The sequence below is a fragment of the Plecotus auritus genome (genome assembly GCF_963455305.1).
Source record: "Plecotus auritus genome assembly, chromosome: 8".
Lineage (NCBI taxonomy): Eukaryota > Metazoa > Chordata > Mammalia > Chiroptera > Vespertilionidae > Plecotus > Plecotus auritus.
Window position 1 is genome coordinate 82,523,525 of NC_137782.1, and position 21,924 is coordinate 82,545,448.

Genomic DNA, 21,924 nt, shown 5'->3' on the forward strand with positions numbered 1-21,924 from the left:
TGTTCCAGCACTTTGAATATATCATTCATGCTCTCTTGCCCTGTAAGGTTTCTGCTAAGATAGCCTTATAATAAATTGCAGCTTCTTGTCTCTTGCTACTTTCAGGATTCTCTATTTGTCTTTTATTTTTGATAGTTTTATTAAATGTGCCTTGGAGGGGATCTTTTTAAGTTTACTTTGGTGACCTAGGACTTTTATGAACTTTGATATACAAATCTCTCCCTAGATTTGAGATGTTCTCAGCTCTTCTTAAATAAGCTTTCTGTCCCCCTTTCCCTCTTTCTCCCTCTGAAAATCCAATGATTGCAAATTGATCTTTTTGATAATATTTCTAGATCATGTAGACTTTTTCCTCTCTTTTTCATTCTTCTTTGTTTTCCTGTGACTTGATCATTTCAAGGATCCTGTCTTTGATCTCACTAATTACTTCTTCTGCTTGATCAAGTCTTGTGTTGATGCTCTCTATTGAATTTTGTTTTGTTTCATTCATTGTATTATTCAGCACCAAAATTTCTTTTCAATTTTTTATGATTTCTGTCTCTTTGTTAAACTTCTCAATGTGAGTGTGTGTGTATTGTTTCCCCAATTTTCTTGAACTGTCTTTCTGTGCTTTCATGTAGTTCATTAAGTTTCTTTAAAATAGCTATTTTGAGTTCTCGATGTGGTAAATCAGAGATCTCCATCTCTTTGAGTTGGGTTACTGTAAGATAATTGTGATCCTTTGATAGTGTCATATTTTCTTGCTTTTTAAGTGTTCCTTGGAATTTTGTGTTACTGGCTTCACCTTTGAAGTAGCAATCATCTCCTTCATAAGTGAAATATCTCCATTAGCCCTACAAGGAATTCTGAGGTTTCTTGGATATCCTGTGAATACATCTGCTCCATGCTTCTTGCTTTCTCTTGTGGCAGAATTCTTAAGCTCATATGTAGTCTCTGAATCTTGAGAAGCACCAGGCTGAGTACTGACAGCCTCTTTTCCCAAAGATGGCACTACAGCTCAAGTTTGTGGTCTCTCTCTGGCCCACTGCTTTAACTGATTTTCTGCATGTGCTCATTAGCCATCTGCCAAAGCCTGCTCATGCTGCTGCTGGAAACATGCAAGGGAGCTAGCCATGGGGGTACGATGGTATATGGGTGAGGCACACAGAGAACTGGGAGTGCTTATGAGCCAGTTGGGGGGATTCATGGGTGAGACATTACCAGTAGGTCATGGGTGGACTTCTGGGTAGCATTTGCAACATATTTATGGTCTGTGTTTCTTTAATGTTCTCCAAGAGTTCTATCTGCTGTTTTCCTAGACTCTTTTCACCCATCCCACCCCACCCCAGTTTTGGAGCCCCTGATTTAGTACACATGAATGGGGTGAAGATAAACGAAGAAGCATTCACAGCTGGGAATGCTGGTACTCCCTCATATGCTATCCCTTTCCCCGTCCCAAGGAAGATCTGTCTTGGCACTAATCTATGTCTCCTTGGTGATGGGTGACATGGTTGATGGGTGACATGGTTAATGTCAAACTGTTCCTTTTACCTACTCTAGTTTGTCCAAATCCAGATTTTTTTTGCTTCAATGAAGTCCCGGAACTTCTCTAGAAACATGTCCCTTCACAAAGGCTCTCTCCTCTGCAAGTGATTAAGTCAGTGGCTCCAAGACCACATCAAGAGGTGCTGGATCCAGTTCATAGGCCACACATGGTCCATAGCCAGAACCAATGGCTGTCTGCCTATTTCCTGATGCACAGGTAGGCAAGACTCCTTCCAGGTCCCATTGCATATGGTACTGGATTTCATAGGCACTTTTGTTCATGGATAGATGCTGAATAATTGCTGTTGAATTGGGGGACAAAATGATGGATATCTTTAAGCTGCCTTGATGCTGACATCACTCTGGAGAAGGCTTTTAATTTTTTGCTTCCAAGGTGCTAGCTTCAACCTAAATCACTTGAGTTAGTGCTCCTGAAGAGCAGCTGCAGTGGGAAGACACTCACATCCGTGCTTTCTCTAGTCATATGTTACACATTTTTATTGTGTGTAACCATCAGAGGAAAGTTATAGGCTTAAAATTGCAATCCCAACCCTGCAAGGACCCTTTGGTGTCTCTAGAGAGCCAATCTCCAAGAGGTTGTGCTGCCTCAGACATCAGAAGCTTTATGTTCTTTGGAGATGAGACCACAGACTCAGTCTCAAATGGAAAGGCAGAAATAGGACCCCTCAACAGGGAGGAAATCATTTTAGGATATGGAAGCAGATCTTCAGTCTGTACCAAGCTGTATCCAGGGAATTAAGCCTTTTCAGGTTCAAAATCAGTGCTGTCACTGTCCTCCCCCCTGTCTCCCTGTGTCATTCTTCCAATCATCTAGACCAGTGGTCGGCAAACTCATTAGTCAACAGAGCCAAATATCAACAGTACAACGATTGAAATTTCTTTTGAGAGCCAAATTTTTTAAACTTAAACTTCTTCTAATGCCACTTCTTCAAAATAGACTCGCCCAGGCTGTGGTATTTTGTGGAAGAGCCACACCCAAGGGGCCGAAGAGCCACATGTGGCTCAGAAGCTGCAGTTTGCCGACCACTGACCTAGATTTCCTCAGGTTGGTTCTTTAGGCAGTGGTATGCTGGAATTAGCTCTCCCTCTGGCTTAAGAGCCAATTGTTAAGTCTTCAGCAGTTTTGCAAGCTCTTTGTTAAACACAGCCATTATTAAAAATTAAATTATATAAACTTACAGTGTAATAAGTTATATTAAAAACAAAGTTAATAAATGCTCAATACCCATCACTTCCTGATTATTTTACTAATACCTGTGCTCTTTAGGTTTACGTCCGTGGTCTCTGTATAGTGGAAATACTATATAATGGTGGCTACTGGGCATCCCTTTCCAGCTCCCTGTTCAGTGACATTACATTGGTAGTTTACAATTGGCCACAATTGGAGTATTTATATCACAGAAATTGGAATTTGCTACAAGTCAGGGCTTTCCCCCCAAAAAATGCCAATTAGGCATTTACTTGCTTACCATGCTTATATGTGACTCCAGTTGACCAGAGATAATAGAAGAAAGTACATCAAGTCTGTCTCTTACCAGCCCAGCTCACAGTAGTTACAGGCTATGCATGTAGAGTGTCTGAGAGTTATGCCTGTCCCGTGAGCAAAGCCCTTAATTAAAGGTTTTTAACTGTGAGGACATTCTTTGGCTTGATAGCTACTTTGGAGTCATCACTTTGCTGCAAGTTGCTTCTCATAACTTTGCCCTGGCTTACCTTGTCATCTGGTGTTTACTCCAAACTGAGATTTCTGGGAAGGGAAGTTAGAGGCCAAGGGCAGCTCCTAGAGACAGATGGCAGAATGTCTGCTTTGGCATTATCCATGGTGTAGGCACCGCTGACCTGTGTGTATACAGAGCCTGCCAACTCAGCCATGCCCTTGGCATAAGGAAGAGGGGATCAAAGCTGGCACTGTTCACAGTGAGGGCTACCTAATTGTGGAGTATTACCACCCAAAAGGGATGGATGACCATAAGGCCTTTTAGATGGAAGCATGTTTGATACAGTGCACATGTGTCTGTAAATGGACCTGCTTGTGAGGACAAGACCACTGCACATATGATTTTCTAGTAACCTGAGCCTTATGTACGATCATGTAGATCACAACAATAACAAAACTTACAGTTTTGTTCTTCAGTATAAGAAAATTGAAGACACCTTTGTGGTAGAAAGTATCCCTGTCACCTGGAGGATAGATAGCAGCCAACAATCAATGCCTTTTCATTGTACAGGTGAAAATAGTCCATTACATCCATTTATTGTTTTTGGAAAACATACACGCAAAAAGATGCATTTGAATACTTCCACAAATTCATAATTCAGAGCAGTGTTTCTCAAATAAAAATAGTTATTTGAAAGAAACTCAAAGGAAATAGCAGACACGTCCACAGTATGTCCTTGCTCGGTAGCAGTCCATAATTCTGAACTTTTGTGAATTGTCACAACCCGGGATGAATGATGGGAATATAACAGGTTGTAGAATTGGAGAATGTTAAATCTTTGTTCCTAATGGCAAAACATGTTTTTCTCATTTTCATCAGAATGTGTGATCTATGCCATTTGAAATCAAATTCCAAACACAATGAGCCATTAGTGTAATAGCTCATTACTAACAGCAGTCTTATAAATAATACATTCTTATCATGCACATGCAGCTCGCCATGAAGCCAGCAAAAGGTATTTCAGGCCATCAAAGTTTCTTTGTGCCAGTGTGGCTGTAGATTAGAAGGACATCTCCATGTGAACCAAGATGGATGCCAATTTTCCCTGCCGAGAGGGAGGCTGGCCGTCTCTTTCTGCACATATGGTAGATGGATTGGTTAATCAGCGTCTGCTGAGTCTTGGGCCTACAATTACAGAGAAGCCAGACAACTGCAGCTACTCAGCCTTTGTTCATGAGTGCAAACAAGACAAACAATCGCTTGTTATTTGGTGAAAAAATTAAAATGTTTATTTTGGACTTTTATTAAAGTGTCAATGGCTTTATAAAACAGCTGTGTAAATTCAGCCTTTTACAGCTAGCTAATATCATTTTGGGTAGCCGGTAAATAAAAGAATATGCATGAAAAATTAATTTTTAAATCATCCCCTTATATTTTAGCATTAAAGAGAAAATAAAGGAAATCTCACATGTATTTTTCAAACATATGTTTGAAAACAAATGGTTTTAAACTAGAAGGCACATTTGAGAACATTAGTTTAATACCTAATTTTTCTGTGCCATTTAAAAGATTGAGCATTATTGTAGGTTAATTTTCTGCTTTAGTAGGTTAAAACAGTGATTTTCAACTTTTTCATCTCATGGCACACAAACTAATTACTAAAATTCTGTGGCACATTAAAAAATATACTTTTTGTTAATCTGACCAAAAATATAGGTATAATTTTGAATGATTTACCAAAAATAATAATAATAGTAATTACCTACCCTTTTTGCTCCAAAGTGACTTTTGAAAAAATTGGGTGCCAATACTTGTATATAAGGAGTTCTGGTACCAAGAATTAACTAATCAGATGCAATCTTATGCGACATGACTAATAAGATGTGATTCTATTATATGACCTATATATTTATGGTTTGGGACAGAGCATTCACAACAGTCCACTTTTGCTGTGTTGGCTGTTGTAATTTTTTAAAAAGTGCTTTTATTTATTTTAGAGAGAGAGGAAGGGAGAGGGAGAGATAGAAACATTGATTGGCTGCCTCCTGCACACTCCCTACCCGGGATCAAGCCTGCAACCAGGGTATGTGTCCAGACAGGGAATCAAACCGGTGACTTTTTGGTGTACTGGTCCATACTCAACCAACTGAGCCACACCAATCAGGGTTGTTGTCCTTTTTTTTTTTTCCATTTGTCAATCTAAAGGAAAAGAGGTCAGTGCCCCTGATTAAATAGACAAGTATTATATGTTTTTAAAATTCTTGTGGCACACCAGTTGAAAATTGTGAGTTAAAATATTTATCATTTTCTCCAAATGGGCATTTATGGGATGATGCTACATTTTGGGGTCTAGGGAATGCCTGTGATTATTGAGTTCTACTTTTTAAGTGGAATGGTTGTCCCCCAAAATAGGCTAAACCCTTGAGGGATAAATGCTAGTTTCTATTAAGAACTGGCAGTCAACCAGAATTTGCTTCAAACCCATGTAATAATCAGCAGGAATTATTTATGTGAAATTTACTTTTTTCCACTTTTACTGATATAATTGACATATAACATTGTATAAATTTAAGTTGTACAACATAATGATTTAATATATGTACATATTACAAAATAATTACCACAATAAGATTAGTTAACCAAGGAACTATACATTTTCTCTCACACTCCTTTAAAATTTTAAATGCTTATCTTATGGAGAAGAATGAAGTATAGATTTATTTAATAGATGTAATAAAGAATTTCAATAACAGTCATCTCTTAATGTGGAATATGATAGAATTAAATTTGTTAATTTATATTTTAGTACCAATCATAGGTGCAGATTAGGTAGTTACTCATTAAAAGATAATTTGTTTCCTCTAATCACAGCCCTCTGACACCAAATGTGTAGAGTTTTCTTTCTACACAAACTAGTTCTTCAGCTCTCAAGGCACCACTGGGTGTCCTGCAGCTCTGTTCTGACACTACCTGGAGTCAGCACAGACCCACACATTTAGAGCTCATACCCACAAGACTGCTTCCACTTCAGACGCCAGTCACAAGCCCCAGATTTCCACCTGTACTCCTGACTGGCGATAAATCAGGGGTTCCCACAACTCCCTCCTTGGGTTCACTAATTTAATAGTACAGCTCACAGAACTCAGGGAAATGTTTTAATTACTACTACCAATTCATTATAAAAGATACAACTCAGGCCCTGGCCAGTGTGGTGTGGCTCAGTTGGTTGGACGTTATCCCATTCACCGAAAGGTTGCCAGTTTAATTCCAGCCTGAGTTTCAGGCTCCCTCCCTGGTAGGGGGCATGCAGGAGGCAACCGATCATTGATGTTTCTTCTCTCTCTCTCTCTCTCTCTCTCTCTCTCTCTCTCTCTAAACCAATAAAAATTTAAAAAAAAAAGATACAGCTCAGGAACATTCAAATGGAAAAGAGCAAGGTGTGTGTGTGTGGCGGGGGAGGAGGGGACGGGTGAGTTTTCCTGCCCTCTTTGAGCACATCACCTCCCAGCACCTCAATGAGTTCACTAAACCAAAATCTCCTTAATCCAGTTGTTTTGGGGTTTTTATGGTGGTTCCATGAATGGTTGATTATATTATTGGCTATTGGTGATTGAACTTAATCTCTGGCCCCTCTCCCCTCCCTTGAGGTCAGGGGTGCGACTGAAAGTTCCAACCCTCAAATCACAGGTTTCGTTCCTCTGACAACTAGCCCCCATTTTCAAAGAGTCACCTTATTAGCATAAACTCAGGTATCCTTGAAAAGGGCTATTATGATAAACAAAAGATGCGCCTTTTAGGAAATTGCAAGTGTTTTTAGGAGCTTGCTCTTGGATCAGGGATGAAGACCAAATATAAATTTCTGATTATATCACACTATCACATTCTTAATCCTAACTGTGTCTTTCTCATCAAAGGCCTAAAATCATGGAGACCATTGTAAGAGGTTCACACAGGTAGCTGTTATGATGCTGGAAGGTGATAGATGCATTTTTAGATTAGACCCATGAGTTTACTTTGCTCAGACATTTCCACCAAACCTGTTTCCTCACATCTCCTCCCTATGAGACCATCTAAGCAAATAAATGAATTCAAGAAAATCAAAGAGTTCCTACCTGGTAAGGAGTGAGTGACCATGAACTTTCTCTGAATCGGGAGTCAATCAGATGGACACGGGAACAATGGCTGGTCTTTGAGAACTATGCGTGGTACCGAGGAGTAGAGTGGACAGAAGGCTAGGCTTGCAGTGGGATAATGCAAAGGATATGGGGCAGGTGGGGTACTGCCTAGGCCAAGAGGGCACATGTTAAGTTCCAAATAGTTTTTCTTCAAGAACTCTCTGGCAGCTTCCCTATGTTAGGTATCCATTTCTAGGATTGTTGACCATGGTTACTTGTTGAACACTAGAGGCCCAGTGCACAAAATTTGTGCATGGGTAGGATCCCTAGCCTCTGCTGGCTGCCAGCCGGAACCTCTTTTCCTCCTGTGGCTGCCTGCCGCCACCAGCAGGGCCTTCCCTTCCTGCTGTTGGCTGCTGGCCCCATCCCCTGGTCAAACTCCTGGACGAACTCCCGGTTGAACTCCTGGTAGAGGGGACAATTTGCATATTAGGCTTTTATTATATAGGATTGTTTTGAGTCTGTTGTGTGTGCCATGCATTGTGCTGGACACTAGAGCTGCTGAAGGAAAGCACGGCTCCTTCCCTCAAATGCCTCAAAGTACTTGCCAAACTGCGTTGGTCCAATCACCCACTATGCTATGGACTCATGAAAGTTTCATGCTGAGAATCCATTTGAGGTCTGATAGAGTAACTAGATATTTTGGATGTTTCAGGTGGAAGGTGTAGCTGTTGGGTTCATGAGCGTGTGCTCAAGAGTGAACATGCAGCTCCTACATGAGTGCTTTGACTTGGGGCCCTTCCATGGATTCTGCGTCCCACATCCTGATGATGTTCTGGAACTACCACAAGACCTAAGCTTTCAAGAAAGTCAAGGTACAGGGGCTATCACAGGAACATGTGAGGAATTAAATCCATGCCTATACTCAACTGTGTTTTACTAAGTGATGGAACTAATTTTATATCTCCTTCTGAAATTCTCTTTAAGGTATAGGTTCTTCCCATGGTTAATCAAATCATTGTGCATATATCCATCCATGAGCTCAAATAGTCTAAATTTTAAATTTTAGTTTAGTTAAACATAGTGGCCTTGAAGTTTAAGGTTTCCTAAATTCAGAATGTCTGCCTTTAGATTGTTTATGGTGAAATAATTGGTAATATTTAATGATTTTACGTACACATGCAAGCATAATTATAATGAATGAATTTTTCAAATCAGTAACTCAAGAAGTTCTATATGCCTTTAAGTTTTAATCCTACCAGTTAGTGCTTCTGTGTTTATGTCGTTAGCAAATTATTATGAAGTGCTGGCCTATTGCAAATAGTCATTTTTAACTTGCTTAATTTATTCCTACCCATCTGAAATAACAAAATTAATTTTAAAACATTGTCTGTATCAGGATTTTCACCAAGTGAAATTAGGTAATCTCAAACTTTGGTATTTTAATTTAACGAGATCTTACTGCATTCCTAGGTATCTTTGCAGTTAAATGTTTCGGTTCTTAAATCAGACAGATGCAGGCAAGGTATGTTAATTCACTTCTCTACACCAGGGTTTCTTCATTTGTAAAATAGGAATAATAGTGATACCTCCCACATAGAGGAGTTGTGAAGTTTCACTGAGATCACCCATGTCAAGGGCTTTACTCTAGTGCTCAATAAATGTTGGTCATCGTTAGCAATTGTTATTTCTTTGTGATTGGCCTTTCACCCACTTGAGTCTTCCCAAGTTAAAATCTGGGCATTTTGAATTGTTCCACTTTCTTGTTTCTGCAAGATTATATATCAAGATTGTTAAAAAGAAAGGAAGGAAGGAAGAGAGGAAGGAATGTAGGAAGGAAAGGAAAGGGAAAGGGAAAGGGAAAGGGAAAGGGAAAGGGAAAGGGAAGGAAAGGAAAGGAAAGGAAAGGAAAGGAAAGGAAAGGGAAACACACTGGGTAGTGGTAAAGCTCTTGTTAATCTAAACATTGGCACGTGCCGTCATTCCCTTGATGGGAAACCAAGTGCATGGATGCACAGAGCTCATCTGAATGTCCAGCCACCAATGCAGACGTGGTTTCCTTTTTGCAGTGATGACTGTACTCTTCCCAAAAGAGAGATTTGAGGCCATTGTTTTTTAATAGTGAAGGCTGACTTGCCCATGCTTCTTAGCAAAGAGATGTTGGAGTGCACTGAAGGAACTTTTCAGCATGAGGCAATCTTCAATCATAAGTTATCATTGTCATTTTCAAATGTATAAATTCTTATCGAAAGTGGCATTAAATAGGTTTTATGGATCAATTTTCTCATGTATAAAATGGAGATGAAAAATAGTCTCTAACCCAAAGAATTGTTGGGAAGATAGATTAAATGTTAGAATCTACATGATGTACTTAACTCAGTGCCAAGTACAGAGTAAGTCCTAAAAAAATTTTAAGTTGTCCCCCCCTCCGCATTTGGCTCAGTGGTTGAGTGTCAACCTATGGACCAAGAGGTCATGGCTCGATTCCTGATTGGGGCACATGCCCAGGTTGCAAGTTCAATCCTCAGTGTGGGACGTGCAGCAGGCAGCCAATCAATGATTCTCTCTCATCGTTTACATTTCTATCCCTCTCTCCCTCTCCCTTCCTCTCTGAAACCAATAAAACTATATATATATACACACAGTTGAAATGATATAGTCTTTTCCAGTGTGTTCCTGAGAAGCTTTGAGGCTACTGATGATCGTGCCAGATATATATAGAATGAATGGAAAATTCCTATTTTGGAAACGTATGGGGAGAACAACATTTAAAATTTAGACTTAAAAACACACATAATCTAGTATATCTCTGTTTAGCAAAAGCCCACAGAGATATGGAAGCTGAAAGAAGTTCTATTTCTCTCTATGGCCTTTAATATTTTTACTTAAAATTAGTTGATCTCAAAAAAGGATGGTACATTAAGGAAATGAGGAAACTTGTGTTATCTTCTGTGCCTTGTTTATTTTTGAAAATCCAGTTTGATGTTCACTGACACAAAGATGATTATGAAATTTTCACCAGGGAGCACTATTGCAGCCTTCCAAATAACTCAGGGATGGATCCACAAATAATCAACAGCTCATTATGTCTAAGAAAAGAGTCATCACCACATTTGCTGCCATCTTCCTATCAACAACAAAGAATGAGGCTCCAGAGAAAATTCTATGATCTCCTGTTCATGTTTTTTTCTGATGAAAGTCTCAAGTTAAAGGAAATATAATTTCTCTAAAATATGAACTAAAATTCTTGGGTCAGATGGGCATACATCATTGTGCCTTATACCTTGTATTTTGTTTAGTGCTTTTTTTTTCAAAGGATTTTCATATATATCTTCTCATTTTATTCCTTTAAGTTGATGGGAGAGCTAGGATAGGTGACATGGTTTCCTTTTTACACCTGCCTAAGCTCATGCAAGGTTTTAAAGCTCATCAGGGGCTAACCCAGCACCCAGCTCCCGCCCTCTCTGCTTGCCAAGGTAACTTATGTAAGATGGCTTTGACTGAAAACTCCAGTGGGTTTTACTACACTAGATACATGGTCCGTTTTTTTACTTCAAAGACATATTGGATTAGCACTTTAATGGGTTCTCAGTGGCATATCCCTAGGACTGTCACCAGACCAGCAATACGGGGGACTGGCCCTGCCTGGCATGGTCCCGGACCATTCACATATCAGACAACCTCCAGGCTCTTGACTCATGCAGGAAAGGTTTCAAGATCGAGTCGGAGTAAGAACAAAAGCAAGTTTTATTCAGGTAGAGAAAGAGAGATGTCAGGGTGCGGGCACTGCTCTGAAAGAAGCAGGAGTGCATGTCCAAGTGGATGCAGGCCAACTGGAGTAAGTTGTGCACACAGTCAGTTCCTGGGGTTTTACATGATCCCAGTTTTTGAACTTTGTGGCACCAAATTCTTTCTCCACCTTCGGGTTGGGTGGGGGTCTTGTTCCTAATATGGTCTATTCTTGTATTGGTCCTCCTTGGCCACCCCCTTCTACTTGTGGTGTCGATTTTCATTATAATGCTGATATAATGAGTTTAGGGGTCGGCCCCTGGTCAGTTTTTTTTATCTCCACCTCGGAATGATCTGACAGTAGCAAGTTCCTGTTGTTGACTTCTGTGACCATGGCAGGGGTGTCAAATGTGGAGGTGAGGGCTCTGATGAAAGGGCTCACTGGCCTGTGAAGTCCATTCCTACTTCCTCAACCCACTTGTCGGGATTTTTCCCTAACTTCTTTCTGTCCTGCCTCAAGACTATTGTGTGTGTGCTCTGAACAAATTCCATCTGTGGTCTCTTCACCTCTGTGTCTGTGGGATTTGGAACTGGCCAGCCATTCTCCCCTGTGCCAGAGGCAAGCCAGGACTGCCAGGAATTAACACACTGAGCACAGGCTCTCCTTCCCTGTCTCACATCACTGCCCCCTTACTATTTTTTCTCTGTCAGCTCCCGGGTAAATGGTTGAACTGGAATCTTCCACTCCACGTCTGCTTCTCAGGGAACCCACGCCAAGACGCTGCTGTGAAAACATACACAGGTGATAGTAGTCAGGGCATAAATACCCATGCTTCCGGTGGGAGAACTGGGAGGCAGGAGTTTTATACTGTTTCCCACAGTTCCTCCACAGAGTTAAGTTCCAGCTGTCCACAGTGGTGAGCTATGCAATGACACATACTTTACCTTCCCTTTCTCTCTTCCTCACCACCCTCCTGGTGCTTCCGGGAATCACCTCTCAAATAAACTGCTGCTTCTCAGATCCTGGACTCAGGGTCAGGTCTTTTCCCACCAGCTGTGAAACTTGCAATTTTACACCAGCCTGAACCTTTGCAAGCAGAATAACGTCCCAGCTCAACCTTAAGCTAATACCGTGGCTCTCCTTTAGCTATTTACACACATTCTAATTAGCCTGCTGTCCATCCTTTCAGCCATATCCGAAGTTAATGTTGCATTTAAAAAGTGTAACTGAGCAGCACATTCAATTTGCATTTTACTTGACTAATTTGTATATGTTTTCATCTTTAGCCATTCGTTTTGCATATATAACCTATCACAGACTTGAAAATTTTGGTTTATAATTATTAAATCTTGGGACCAAACTGGGACCTATGGGAACAATGTCTAAGGATACAGATTTTGTCCCAGTGTAAGGAAAATCTGATAAAAGTGTATGTTTTTATTTAGTGGAGTACCTAGTATAGAAATAGCAAGTTCTCTGAATATTGGAAGAATTCATAAAGAAACACAGATGCCAAGAGTCTGAATACTTAGTGAACACATATCAACATAGTCCATATGCCTGGCAGTTTATGAATATATTCCTTCAGTGACAATACAATGGCTCAAAATAATATTTTTTTTCCAGTTGGCCCCACCACTGGCCCTGTCCAGCCTTTGCAAATCAAGCTGTGTCTTGTTCGCTGTATCACACAATAAAGACTTTGGAATCAGAATTGAGCTAGCAATTTTCTTGATAATGCATAAGGCAAAATAGGTCACAGCCTGTGTGTTTCCACAGCTGTATTGGCATTGCCACATTTTCTACTTAAAAAAAAAAAAATAGAAACAAGCAAGAAACAAAACTTTTGTTTGTCATGTAGGTTAGTATGACCTGGGGAGCAGGGACCTGTTTTAAATGAGGCCTGCAAGGTTCAGATCTGTGAATCTCATCATACCACTGGGGCCTAGCATACAGGATCTCTGTGGAATGTAATGTGCCATTGGCAGGGAGAAATATAATTTTATATAACAGAATGGTGAGCTTTCAAAAGAATAACCAATACAGCCCTCACCAGTATAACCAACTCACCCAGAAAAAGTGCTGGTTACTATACATTTAGAAGATCCTTCAAAATATAATTTTCATAACATCTCCACATAAAACATAGCCATGCTGCCTTTTAAATTAAAAAAATCACTCTTTGTCATGAAATTTTCTTTGCGTCTTAAATTTATTTTCATCGAACTTAAATTTGCTTCTGACCTCAGATTCTCTCCTCTGTAAGGGTAGGAAACATCTGGAATCACTCTCCATGTGCCAGATTTAAGAAACAATGGCTAAATCAAACCATTTATTGTGTCTCAATAAAATAAAAGACAGGTCTTTTAGTTCATCTTCCCAAGGTTCTGTTTTATATGCTTGGTTGCCTTCTAGTTTACTTTGTCCATGGTCGGCAAACTGCGGCTCATGAGCCACATGCGGCTCTTTGGCCCCTTGAGTGTGGCTCTTCCACAAAATACCACGGCCTGGGCGAGTCTATTTCGAAGAAGTGACGTTAAAAGAAGTTTAAGTTTAAAAATTTTGGCTCTCAAAAGAAATTTCAATCGTTGTACTGTTGATATTTGGCTCTGTTGACTAATGAGTTTGCCGACCACTGACTTTGTGGATTCCAAATATGGGTGGAACACTCATCTACAGAGAATAGCAGTATTTCTGCCAAAATATTTGCATTATATATCTCAGAATATCTATTTTAATATCCAGTATGTTCTGTAGTTATTTAACTAGTGACCCACTAGGACTCTGTATTACGTTTGTTCAGGCTGGCATAACAGAGTACCACAGACTGGGGAGCTTAAACAACAGAAATTTATTTTCTCATAGTTCTGAAGGCTAGAAGTCTGAGATCAGTGCGTTGGCAGGGTTGGTTTCTTCTGAGGCCTCTCTCCATGGCTTCTAGATGGCTGCTCTCTCCCTGTGTCTTCGTGTGGTCTTCCCTCTGTCCCTGTCCATGTCCTAATCTCCTCTTGTTACAGGGATACAGTCATATTGGATTAAAGGCCACCATATGACCTCATTTTACTTTCATTATCTCTTTAAAGGCCCTATCTCCAAATATAGACATATTTTGAGGTACTGGGGGTAGGACCTAAACATGAATTTTGTGGGGACATAATTTAGCCTATAACACCTAGGATCCTGTGTCAATGGTTGTCTGGAGCCCTGTGGCCACGTCTACAAGGATATGACAGTAATGCAGGTGGCGGTGGTACCTGTGAGACTCCGAGACCTCAGTTCTTGTCTTCTTGAAGGAAAGATTTCAGTCAAGAGACAAAGTGCAGCAGAGCAAGCAAGAATGTATTAGCTGCAGCAAATGCACACAGGACAGTGAAACAAGGGAGGGCTCAACATGGAAGAAGCAACAGGAGAGCCTAGGCTGGGCTGCTGTAGCTCACTGGGAAGTCAGAGAAAAGGGGGCCTTGGAGACAGGTTCATGGGGTTAGCCCGGGAAGAGCTGACACTGCCCTTTGCTCCCCTGGTTGCAAGTCTTATGGGGTCCCTTAGAAGAAAGGGTGGGGAGGGAATGGCTTGGGCTTGCCCCCCAGGAAAGAGCTGGGTCCCTTGTGTTGAAGGTATTTATCTCTCTCTCTCTTGCAGATGGGAATCTTAGGGGAAGGGTCAGGGGAGGGTCTCAATAGAATATTCATCAGCTTTCCAGGTGTGTCCTTTCAGGGTAGTGGTCTCCACTGATTGGTCAGCGCCAGGGCAGGGTGTCATTAGTCATTGCAGCTGGTCCTGAGGCAGCCATGGCATCATTTGTCTGGTTTTGCTGCTTTTCTGGGCCTGGAGCTGAAACACGACGAAGGCCTAGATGTTATCTTTAGGGAGGAAAGGTCAGGAGTTCCAAACCTCATGACCAATGACAGGCTAGGGGAGGAAGGGTTACTCTGGGGGCAAGGTCCTTGTTTTCCCAATTTTGCCCCTTGCTAGGCACAAGGGGCTTTCCACCCTGATGACCTTCTGTACCTGACCCATCGTCCTTGCTCTGCTCATGTCTGTCTAAATGACTATTACATTGGTAACAGAGTCCACTCTACTTAATGCTCATACATGCTTTGTTATAATTTGAATTTTGTCTTTTTTTAACCACTAAATACCTTTTTAGTATAGAAAGGTGACAAAATTTCATTCTTCCAAAACTTTAGCTACTCTTGTCAACTTTGATATTCTAGAATTAACTAGAGATGTTGACAAAACAAGTAATACAAGATCTCTGCCCAGACTAATGTGTTTCTCTTCAAGGTTGACAGTAAATGCTTCCAGGGCAAAAAATAAAGTGACAAACAAAGTAGAACTAGAGTCATGGATATATGGTGTAGTCTAACAGATGTCAGAGGGGAGGTAAGAGGGCGGGATGAAAGAAGGTGAAGAGAATAGCCAAAGAACATATATGCATAGCCCCTGGACACAGAAAATAATGTGGGGAGGGCCAGAGGAAGGGGAGGGTCTAGGTGAAGGGGGCAAAGAGGGGAAAATGTGGGACATCTGTAATAATGTCAACAATAAAAAAATTTCAAAATATTAAAACAGCAGCACCAAATGATTCTTAAGGCACCCACTTAAGAATTTGTTATTTTGCAGAGAGCAAGACGACTAAAAGGCGCATCAGACTCTCCTTGTAAGCACTGGGAATGGCCTATGGCTAGGCTGTGCTCCTCACCTGACATTCATTTCACAATGGTAGAAATGCAAATGCATTTTTATATAGAGCCTTGAGGTCTTTGAAAGGAAAGTGGCTTTATTTATATTCGTTATGATCATTATGTGCTGGGATTATTTTCTCAGTAGGCAATGTCTCTTTTGCCCACATTTATGAAGCAGGGGAGAAGGCATTTAATGAATTTCAAGAGTGTATTTAACTGTAAAACACATCTCACTTAGTATATTCACATGTAAATAGCTCTTTTATTTGTTCTCTTTGGTGACCTCTCTTCTTCTGGTTGGAGATCACAGTTGTTGTTGTTTTCCATTTCCAAATGGTAGGCTGAATGATGATAATGAAAGATTATGCAAAAAAAATCCATGTTTAAAATAATGTTGATATGCCACTTGTGTGGCTGGATAATTATAGTAATTTGGCTGTTACACTATATGGTGTCAGGAGTTAGTTACTAGAAAACATGGTGATAGAGGTGATTCAAGGGATTTTCATCCCAACAGGCTGCTTGATCCTGCTGACTTTTCTGTTGAAAATCAATGGCTTGCAAGTGAATACTTTGAATGTCGCCCTGATGAAATTGGCTGTCTGTGGGCTGCACCCATTACATTAGGGTCACTGTGAGTTCTGTGTCTGTTTACACAGGGTTTGTGAGACTCTTAAAATATCACGGATCTACCTAATTTAATCTGAGCAAAGCAACTAAGGAAGCAATTACTAAAAATCATAGTCTTTGCACATGGCAGCAAACAAAGGAAAATGTTTTAATTCTAAGCCCAACATGAAGCCAGTTATTTTGCTGCTGGATTGCAACCCTTTCGACACTGCAGAGTCCTCTGGCTGTTGGTGTCTGCACATTTTCAGGAGAGCATAGGTTAGCTCAGCGCAAGACCTGGAGCAGTCACCTTGGAAGCTGGCTCTGACTTCAGGTTCCTCTTTGGCGACATTCCATTTCCATTCAAAGCTATTAATATATATTCAGATTTTCTATTTTTCAGTGTGTAGGGATGTATATATAAATATATATGCACACACACACACACATGCATACATACTGTTAAAAATGATTAAAGAAGACAATATAGGTGATGTAAACAAGCTTTATTTAATGCTTCTTAAAGTGCATAGACTTCTATTGGAGAATTGCAGAATGGGGCAGAAGGCTGGAAGCTTTTAGGGGATACAGAATAAGAACAAGGAAGAGAAAAATAGAAAATATCCAATTAGCTGGAGCCACAAAATCAACCTTGTTTGGGGTGAGAAAGAACAAGAAAATAATCATAAAGCCCAGATTCGGTTTGCTGTTTGGGGATTAGCTGACTGGATAGACTGCATTTCTTGGTCAAGAGGAGCATTTACAGGGACACAAAGGTTAGATCTGTTTCCATTTGCTGATGTGGCACTCCAAGGGGAGCAGCTCTCTCTTGGGCCTAGACAGTTATTGAAAAAAAAAATATATGTGTACACACACACACACACACACACACACATTTTTTCACAAAATTAACTATACAAAAATATATTATTTATTAATAAGTTTGGGAAAATATTCAGCTTCCCTAAAACTGAACTGCACATTAAAACCCAAGATCTTTTGCTCCCCTTTTCTGCCTACTAAGTTATAAATAGGTGTTGTAATTAAAATAGTCTATTCTGGGCCAGAGCTTTCTAACTCAGAGTTTCTGACAGCTATAAAGGTTGACTAATTCAACACTCTGGAATACAATTTAGAAATGATTATCAGAACCCATTAGATGTTCATATTCTTTTACCTCAACTGTGGCAAATCTGAGAAAATAATATTAAGTCTGTAAATATATACATATTCAAGACTATTCATTAAGCTTAATCATAATGCTATAAATGAACAAGCAAAAAATATCCAAAGAAATAAACTAAAAAACCCCAAATTTCTCACAAGAGAGGCATTGCTGAATTTGTGAGTGTCCACTGGACAGATGTGCAGTAGCCTTTAAGAAGGTTACCAATAGTGAGGGGACATGGTTACAATAAATCTTATGTGGAAAAAGTCCATGCAAAATGAACTGAAGTACAAGTAAAACTACCTAAGAAACTTGTGCTATGAAGAACATTAGGGGGTAATCATTTAAAATGACAAAATTGGCTGTCACAGAAAGGACATCAAGGCAATGCTTTTTAAAAATTTACTTTCTCTTTTTTAAAATGTGAAAACAATCTTAAATTCATAGAAAAGTTGCAGGTAATTTCCCCCCCGCTAAACCATTTGAAAATTAGTTGCCACCATTTATGCTGAGTCACCAATGAATACTTTATTTAGTGTTTCCCACAGAGGGACATTGTCCTTTACAACCTTCAAACATCTGTCGAAATCAAAGAATTCACTTGAATATGTTACTACCATCTAACTCACAATCCACAGACCTTGTTCAGGTTTCCCCATTTGTGCCAATAATGTCCTTCATAACAGAATGACCTGGTCCAGAATGACAAACTGCATTCTAGAGGCCCAGTGCACAAAATTCATGCACAGGTAGGATCCCTAGTGGCTGCCGGCTGGGCCTCCCTCTCCCGGCTACCAGCCATGGCCTTCCTTCATTCCGCGCCTCCCCATGGTGGTCGGCACAGGTCATAGTAAGTGGTCAAACTCCTGAGGGGACACTTTGCATATTAGGCTTTTATATATATATAGGTGAATTAATCAAACCAGTGATGAAGTCAATAAAGATAAAATATTTGACAACGTTAACAAGTGTAACTGATTCATATAGAGCCCTGCAATAGGATATATACTCTTTTCATGGATTCAAGGAAGGAACATTTACAAAATTGACCACATGCTTAACAAACTTTAAAGGATTAAAATCATACAGAGTAGGTTATCTGACTTCAATGCAATTACTAAAACCTAGTAATAAAAAAAATTACTAAAACATTCCAAATAGATAAAGAAAATGTGGTTATGGATATATTGATTTTTACTCGTAGTCTAACCTTTTTTCATTATATATTTTGCGTCTTTGTTATTAGGTGCATAATTTTTAAATCATTATGAATCTTCCTTGAACTTTTAAAAATCAATTATGAAGTATTCTTTATCTCTAGTGATCTTTTGTGCTTTAAAGTCTACTTTTTCTGATTTTAACATGGCCACACTTGCTTTTTTTTTATTCATGTTTGTATGTCATATCTTTTTTTGGTTCTTTTATTTTTGTCCTTCCTTACATTTTAGATGTGTCTCTTATAAACAGCATAGAGTGGGTTGTTATTTTCAATTTAGTGTGACAACTATTATCTTTTAATTAGAGTATTTGGTCTGTTTACTTTTCATATTCTTATAGCTACCATCTTACTTTATATGTATTTCTTATGTTTCAATGTTTCATTTATGGTGTTATTTATTTGTGTCTTTTTAAAAAATATCACCAGAGTCTGTTTAATTTGTATTTTCAAAGAACTAGCTTCAGGATTTAATCAGTTCTATTATATTTTACTAGAGGCCCGGTGCACGATATTCATGCACGGGGGTGGGGGGGGTGTCCCTCAGCCCAGCCTGCACCCTCTCCAATCTGGGACCCCTCAAGGGATGTCCGACTGCCCATTTAGGCCTGATGCAAGTAGGATCGGGCCTAAATGGGCAGTCGGACATCCCTCTCACAATCCAGGTCTGCTGGCTCCCAACTGCTTGCCTGCTTGCCTTCCTGATTGCCCCTAACCACTTCTGCCTGCCAGCCTGATCACCCCCTAACCACTCCCCTGCCAGCCTGATTGATGCCTAACTGCTCCCTGCCAGCCTGATTGCCCCTAACTGCCCTCCCTTACAGGCCTGGTCACCCCCAACTGACCTCCCCTGCAGGCCTGGTCACCCCTAACTGCCCTCCCCTGCAGGCCTGGTCCCCCTCAACTGCTCTCCCCTGCAAGCCTGGGTCCCCCCCCCCGAACTGCCCTTCCCTGCAGGCCCAGTCGCCCCCAAATTCCCTCCTCTGCCAGCCTGGTCACCCCTAACTGCCCTCCCCTGCAGGCTTGATCACCCCCACTACCCTCCCTTGAGGCCTGGTCCCTCCCAACTGCCCTCCCCTGCTGGCCTGATCGCCCACAACTGCCCTTCCTTGCAGACCTGGTCCCTCCCAACTCCCCTCCCCTGCTGGCCATGTTGTGGTGGCCATCTTGTGTCCACATGGGGGCAGCCATCTTTGACCACATGGGGGCAGCCATCTTGTGTGTTTGAGTGATGGTCAATCTTCATATTACTCTTTTATTAGATAGGATAGAGGCCTGGTGCATGGGGGGGGGAGGGCAGCTGATTTGCCCTGAAGGGTGTCCCGGATCAGGGTGGGGGTTCCCTTGGGGCGTGGGGCAGCCTGGGCGAGGGGCCTGTGGTGGTTTGCAGGCTGGCCACACCCCCCGGCGACCCAAGCAGAGGCCCTGGTATCTGGGGTTTATTTATCTTCTATAATTGAAACTTTGTAGCCTTGAGCAGAGCCAAGCCTCCTGCTCACTCTGTGGCCGCAGCCATTTTTGTTGGGATTTATTTATCTTCTATAATTGAAACTTTGTAGCCTTGAGTGTAGGCCTGGGCCAGCCAGGGCGGCAAGGAAGCTTGGCTTCCTCCATTGCCAGGGAAACCCAAGCCTCCTACTTGCTGCAGCTCTGTGGCCGCAACCATCTTGGTTGGGTTAATTTGCATATTGGCTTCTGATTGGCTGGTGGGCGTAGCTTGTGGGTGTAGCAGAGGTACGGTCAATTTGCATATTAGTCTTTTATTAGATAGGATGACTACATCATCAATAATTCATTGCCACAATAGTGCTGCAAATAAACAAGTAAAAACCACAGTTACATACCATAATAAGCATGTTTTTCTCATACAGGTGGCCTTAGCTAGGAAGCACTGCTGATCTTGACAGTATCTTCTCACAGGTCTTTGGGCTGGCTGTGTATTGGCTGATCTAGGATGGCCTTGGCTCCGCTTCATGTGCTTTTCCCTTTAGCAGACTAGATTGGCCATGTCCTCAGGGTGACATCAGAGGTGTAAGAGGCTGAATGGAAACACAAAAGGCCTCTTGAGGTCTAGGCTTTGAAGTAACTCATGTCACCAACCTAAAGCGGGTCACATGGCTGAGCCCAGAATCAGAGTGAGAGGATACTACATGGAAAAGGGCCTGAATATGGGAGGGTGAAAAATCAACATCAGTTGACTCCCGCATGCAACCCAATTGGGAACTGAACCCGCAACCTGTGTATGTGCCCTAACTGGGAATCAAACCAGCAACCTATCAGTGCATGGGATGATGCTCAACCAACTGAGCCATACCAGTCAGGGCTGCCTTTTGCATTTAAGGAAGAAATTTTCCATCCCCAAGGTTATAGAGATACTAGAGGCCTGGTGCACGAAATCCGTGCACGGGGGGGGGCGGGGTCCCTCAGCCCATCCTGCACCCTCTCCAATCTGGGACCCCTCAATGGATGTTCAACTGCCAGTTTACAGGGATCGGGCCATGGGGGTGTGGCCAGCCTGAGGGCTGTTTGCAGGCTGGCCGCACCCCCTTCAGGGTGGGGGTCCCCACTGGGGTGCCTGGCCAGCCTGGGTGAGGGCTGATGGCTGTTTGCAGGCTGGCCAAGCTCCCCAGTGGGGATCCTCACCCCATGAGGTGTAGCCAGCCTGGGTAAGGGGCTTTTTTTCTTTTTTTTTTTTTTTTCAGTGCCTCCTTAAGCTGAGGCCAGGGCTTGCTGGAAGCAGGTATCTGGGATTTATTTATCTTCTATAATTTTGTAGCCTTTAGCGGAGGCCAGGGCCTGCCAGGGCAGGCAGGAAGCTTGGCTTCCTTCATCGCCAGGGGCAACCCAAGCCTCCTGCTTGCTCCAGCTCCGTAGCAGCCACCATCTTAGTTGGGTTAATTTGTATACTCGCTCCTGATTGGCTGGTGGGTGTAGCGGAGTGATGGTTAACTTGCATGTTTCTCTTTTATTAGTGTATATTCTCATATTTTTTCTTGTAATTTCAAACTATTTAAAAAATATTTAGGCTGTTAATTTATCTGCAAAATATTTTTGTGTATTGTATGAAATAGGGGCTCAAATTAACTTTTTCTCATATGTTTAGCACTGTTGATTGTGTAGTTTATTATTTTCTCACCAATCCAAAATGCCACCTTTAACATACACTGAGTGGCCAGATTATTATGATCTCTGAACGTA

At 41.3% G+C, this 21,924-nt stretch overlaps 1 protein-coding gene across 1 annotated transcript in view; it reads left to right on the forward strand.

The window, feature by feature from the left end:
- CFAP61 (cilia and flagella associated protein 61) overlaps nucleotides 1–21,924 on the forward strand; it is a 248,954-nt gene that overhangs the window by 27,985 nt on the left and 199,045 nt on the right. The window contains exon 8 of the mRNA XM_080683048.1: nucleotides 8,034–8,193. Within this exon, the coding sequence (XP_080539174.1) occupies nucleotides 8,034–8,193 (160 nt within the window). The remainder of the gene's footprint in view (nucleotides 1–8,033; nucleotides 8,194–21,924) is intronic.